The sequence below is a fragment of the Euphorbia lathyris genome, chromosome 9 (genome assembly GCF_963576675.1).
Source record: "Euphorbia lathyris chromosome 9, ddEupLath1.1, whole genome shotgun sequence".
NCBI classification, from domain to species: Eukaryota; Viridiplantae; Streptophyta; class Magnoliopsida; order Malpighiales; family Euphorbiaceae; genus Euphorbia; species Euphorbia lathyris.
The window spans coordinates 29,567,572-29,571,956 of NC_088918.1; the positions used below are offsets into that span (position 1 = coordinate 29,567,572).

At 38.8% G+C, this 4,385-nt stretch overlaps 1 protein-coding gene across 1 annotated transcript; it reads left to right on the forward strand.

The window, feature by feature from the left end:
- Positions 1-1,187: 1,187 nt before the first annotated feature.
- Positions 1,188-4,059, forward strand: LOC136206934 (pentatricopeptide repeat-containing protein At3g49170, chloroplastic). Its single transcript, XM_065998146.1, has one exon. The coding sequence runs from the start codon at positions 1,213-1,215 to the stop codon at positions 3,790-3,792; it is 2,580 nt and encodes an 859-aa protein (XP_065854218.1). The 5' UTR covers positions 1,188-1,212; the 3' UTR covers positions 3,793-4,059.
- Positions 4,060-4,385: the final 326 nt, after the last annotated feature.

A 4,385-nucleotide genomic window follows, 5' to 3' on the forward strand; every position in this document is an offset into this window, starting at 1 on the left:
AAGATGGGCATGACTCCGAATTATTAAAATTGAAATCATGTTTAGTATAATTTTTTATAGGGTAAATTATAAAATTGGCATAATTGAAAGACTTCTTTAAATATTTAGACTTATTACAACACTTTTTACCAAATTAGAAACTTTTAAAGTCTCTTTTGAAAGTGTCTAGTTTACTAGGAGATATTGTAATGAGTCTTAAGTATATAAGAAGCCTCCTAATTGAACCAGTTTTATTATTTACCCTTTCTTATATTTAACTTTCATTAACAAAACAGTGGGTTAGACTATGGTTACTTTGTTTTTGACAAAATAAGTTTTACTTTGTTTTTTCCACAATTGGATGGTGATGAACTTTGACAAAGTAAGCTCATCCAATGGTAGAAAAAACAAAGTAAAACTTACTTTGTTAAAAACAAAGTAAGCATAGAAGGCACCACAAAACAGTTAATTGTTTCTCTCTAATGATAAAATCTAGTAAGGAAGCAAATGATAAACGAAGCTCTCCAAGGTATAATTAAAGGAAAGTATTCTCGTCCTAAAGAACGCAAACCATGATTTGTGAGGAGGGATATCTGATATCAGACGAATATAAACTAGCTCACATAGTATCATTAAGAAAGTCTGGTGATCACTTGAGAGCCAGGATCCGTGTGGTGTCATCACAAAAGACCACAGTCAGACAAACACGATCTGGGGCATCAATACTGGCCCAGCCAAAGATCAGCCCGTTACAACACAATCACTCCTGATCCCGTTAATCGCAGACCTAGTGGGCTTGAGGTAAAAAGAATCACGCATAGTGGATACAAGTCCGCCTATCAAGAGGTGACACGTATCCTTACACCGTGTATAACTACCTCAATCCGATCAAGCATATTATAAATAGAGTGAGACAAACTCTAAGATACACATTCATTCCTTAAGTTCATACTCCACAACTTTATTTTTATTATTATCTTCATCCTCGTTTCGTTCTCAAAAGCTTACTTAAGCATCAAAATGGATTAGCTGATTTCCGATCCTTCCTTTGCTCTTTTTTCTATCTTATTTCATACATAGGTAAGAATCTACATGATTCAACCACATCACTATAACATTCTATTAATCGAGCTTTATCTCCACAAGCTAGCTTAATGTGACAAAGAAAAATGTATTTTTTTGACATATATATTTGTTGGGCAATGGTCATGACGAGAGCCGTTGGGGGCAAACATGATAAGCCTTTCACTCCCATCTCCCGCCAAACTCCATCCTCCGTCTGTCAAAACCGTCAACCCATATTCGCGCCAAAATCTTCCTTCTTCATCGGCGTCATTGAAACTCCATAGCTCCTTCTCCTCTCTTAAGGACAGCCTTACCCGCAACCTCGATGGCGGTAACCTCTCTAAAGCAATCTCAACCCTTGATCTCATGTCCCGCAATGGAACTCATCCAGACCTCATCACGTACTCCCTTCTCCTCAAGTCCTGCATCCGCTCAAATAAGTTCGAATTGGGCAAGCTCGTCCATGGTTACTTGAATCAGTCCGGACTCGAGCTCGACTCGGTCCTTCTCAACTCTCTAATTAGCCTCTACTCAAAATGTGGTGAAATTGACAAAGCCAATTGCATATTTCAAGGTATGGGAGATAAGAGGGATTTGGTCTCCTGGAGTGCGTTGATCTCTTGTTATGCTAATAATCGCATGGAATTTGAGGCTATTAATATGTATTTGGATATGCTTTATTCTGGGTTTTATCCTAATGAGTACTGCTATTCTGCTGTTATCCGTGCTTGTTCGAAACCAGGGAATGTTTCAATTGGGGAAATTGTTTTTGGGTCTGTGATTAAAAGTGGACATTTTGATGCTCATGTGTGTGTAGGATGCGGGTTGATTGACATGTTTGTGAAAGGGTGTGGTGATTTCGAGTCAGCGTATAAGGTGTTTGATAAAATGACTGAGAAAAATGTTGTTACTTGGACTTTGATGATAAGTAGGCTTCAACAGTTGGGCTATCCGAGAGATGCTATTGATGTGTTCTTAGATATGGTTTTGAGCGGGTACGTCCCAGATAGATATACATTGAGTGGGGTTGTTTCGGCTTGTGCAGAACTTGGAGTGTTGTCATCTGGGAAGCAATTGCATTCTTGGGCCATAAAATCAGGTTTGATTTTGGATGTCTGTGTTGGTTGTAGTCTGGTTGATATGTATGCAAAGTGTGCACCGGATGGGTCTATTAGTGATTCTAGGAAGGTTTTTGATAGTATGCCAGAGCATAATGTTATGTCTTGGACTGCAGTTATAACAGGGTATGTGCAAATTGGAGGGCATGATAGAGAAGCAGTTGAACTATGCCTTGAAATGATTACGGGACGGGTAAAACCGAACCATTTTACGTTTTCTAGCATCCTTAAGGCATGTGCAAATCTTTCTGACTTGTGCATAGGCGAACAGTTTTATGCCTATGCAGTTAAATTGGGGCTTGCATCTGTTAACTGTGTGGGGAATTCTCTAATTAGCATGTTTTCACGGTGTGGTAACATGGAAAATGCTAGAAAAGCCTTTGATATTCTGTTTGAGAAGAATTTGGTTTCGTACAATATAATTGTTGATGCATATGCAAAGAGTGTGAATTCGGAAGAAGCATTTGAACTTTTTAATGAAATTGAAGATACAGGAACTACAGCTAATGCTTTTACATTTGCTAGCCTTTTGAGTGGAGCTTCTAGCATTGGTGCTATTGGCAAGGGTGAGCAAATCCACGCTCGGGTATTAAAATCAGGTTTCGTTTTGAATCTCCACATTTCTAATGCTTTGATCTCAATGTACTCTAGGTGTGGAGATATAGAATCTGCTTTCAAAGTCTTTAATGAGATGGGAAATGGCAATGTTATATCTTGGACTTCTATGGTAACCGGATTCGCCAAACATGGATTTGCTGAAAGGGCTTTGGAGACCTTCCACAAAATGCTAGGGGCAGGTGTAAGGCCAAATGAGGTCACATATATTGCCGTTTTATCTGCTTGTAGTCACGCGGGATTGGTTTCTGAGGGATGGAAACACTTCAAGTCAATGAACATGGAACACGGGATTGTTCCAAGGATGGAACATTACGCTTGTATGGTTGATTTATTGGGGCGATCAGGATTTCTTGAAGAAGCAATGGAGTTCATTAACTCAATGCCCTTCAAAGCTGATGCTCTGGTCCTGCGTACCTTTCTCGGAGCTTGCACTGTCCACGGAAACATAGACTTCGGGAAAACTACAGCCAAGATGATCCTTGAGCAGGACCCGGATGACCCAGCAGCGTACATTCTTCTATCAAACTTGTATGCTTCTGCCGGTCAATGGGAAGAAGTGGCTCAAATAAGAAAAACTATGAAAGAGAAAAACTTGACCAAGGAAGCAGGTTGTAGCTGGATAGAGGTGGAAAATAAAGTGCATAGGTTCTATGTTGGGGATACTTCACACTTGAAAGCAGTAGAGATATATGATGAACTCGATCAATTGGCTTTGAAAATAAAGAAATTGGGGTATGTTCCGAATACAGATTTCGTTCTTCATGATGTACAAGAGGAGCAAAAGGAACACTACTTGTTTCAACACAGTGAGAAAATTGCTGTTGCATTTGGTTTTATAAGTACTTCCAAGGCGAAACCAATTCGGGTGTTTAAGAATCTGCGTGTTTGTGGAGATTGCCACACAGCATTCAAGTACTTTTCAGTTGTGAAAGAAAGAGAAATCGTGGTAAGGGATTCGAATCGATTCCATCATTTCAGAGATGGGAAATGCTCCTGCAATGATTACTGGTGATAATATGCATCAACATTCAAATGATCATGGAAGATTTACAGAAGCGGATTAATTTATTTCTCATCGTAGATTACGGAGATTTTGCATATTCAGCTTGATCTGTTCCCTTGTTAACAGATGCAACTGAACTTCTGTTGGGAAATACATGATTAATCAAGTTGCTTCGGTAGATTTTACCTGTTCTGTCTCCTTTTTTTCTCTTCTGAAGCAAATTGCTTTGAGTAATAATCAATAAGTTTATGGAATTCATTCATCAGTTTGGGATTATTTTCAAGCAACTCTGAAATCATCTTTGCCATATCAATTGCTTCGATGCTATAATAATACAGAATTCGCATCAATTGCAATTGATTATCCTCATTGCACAAGTAGTCTCTCACTAATTTGTTGCAGAAACTTTGAGCCTTTTCAAGATCTCCATCAAAATTTCTCCTCTTCACCCGGCGAAGTTGATCCAGATGTCGACGACAGGCAATGGCTAATCAGACGACATATTTGTGTTGTCCCTCAAAACTTGAGAATTTATCATCTACATCTTCTACATGGATTTTGCGATTTGCAGGGAGAATTGAATTCAACTTCATAATAAGATT

Coding starts and splice junctions, on each gene's coding strand:
- LOC136206934 (XM_065998146.1), top strand. CDS start 1,213: ATGATAAGCCTTTCACTCCCATCTCCCGCCAAACTCCATCCTCCGTCT.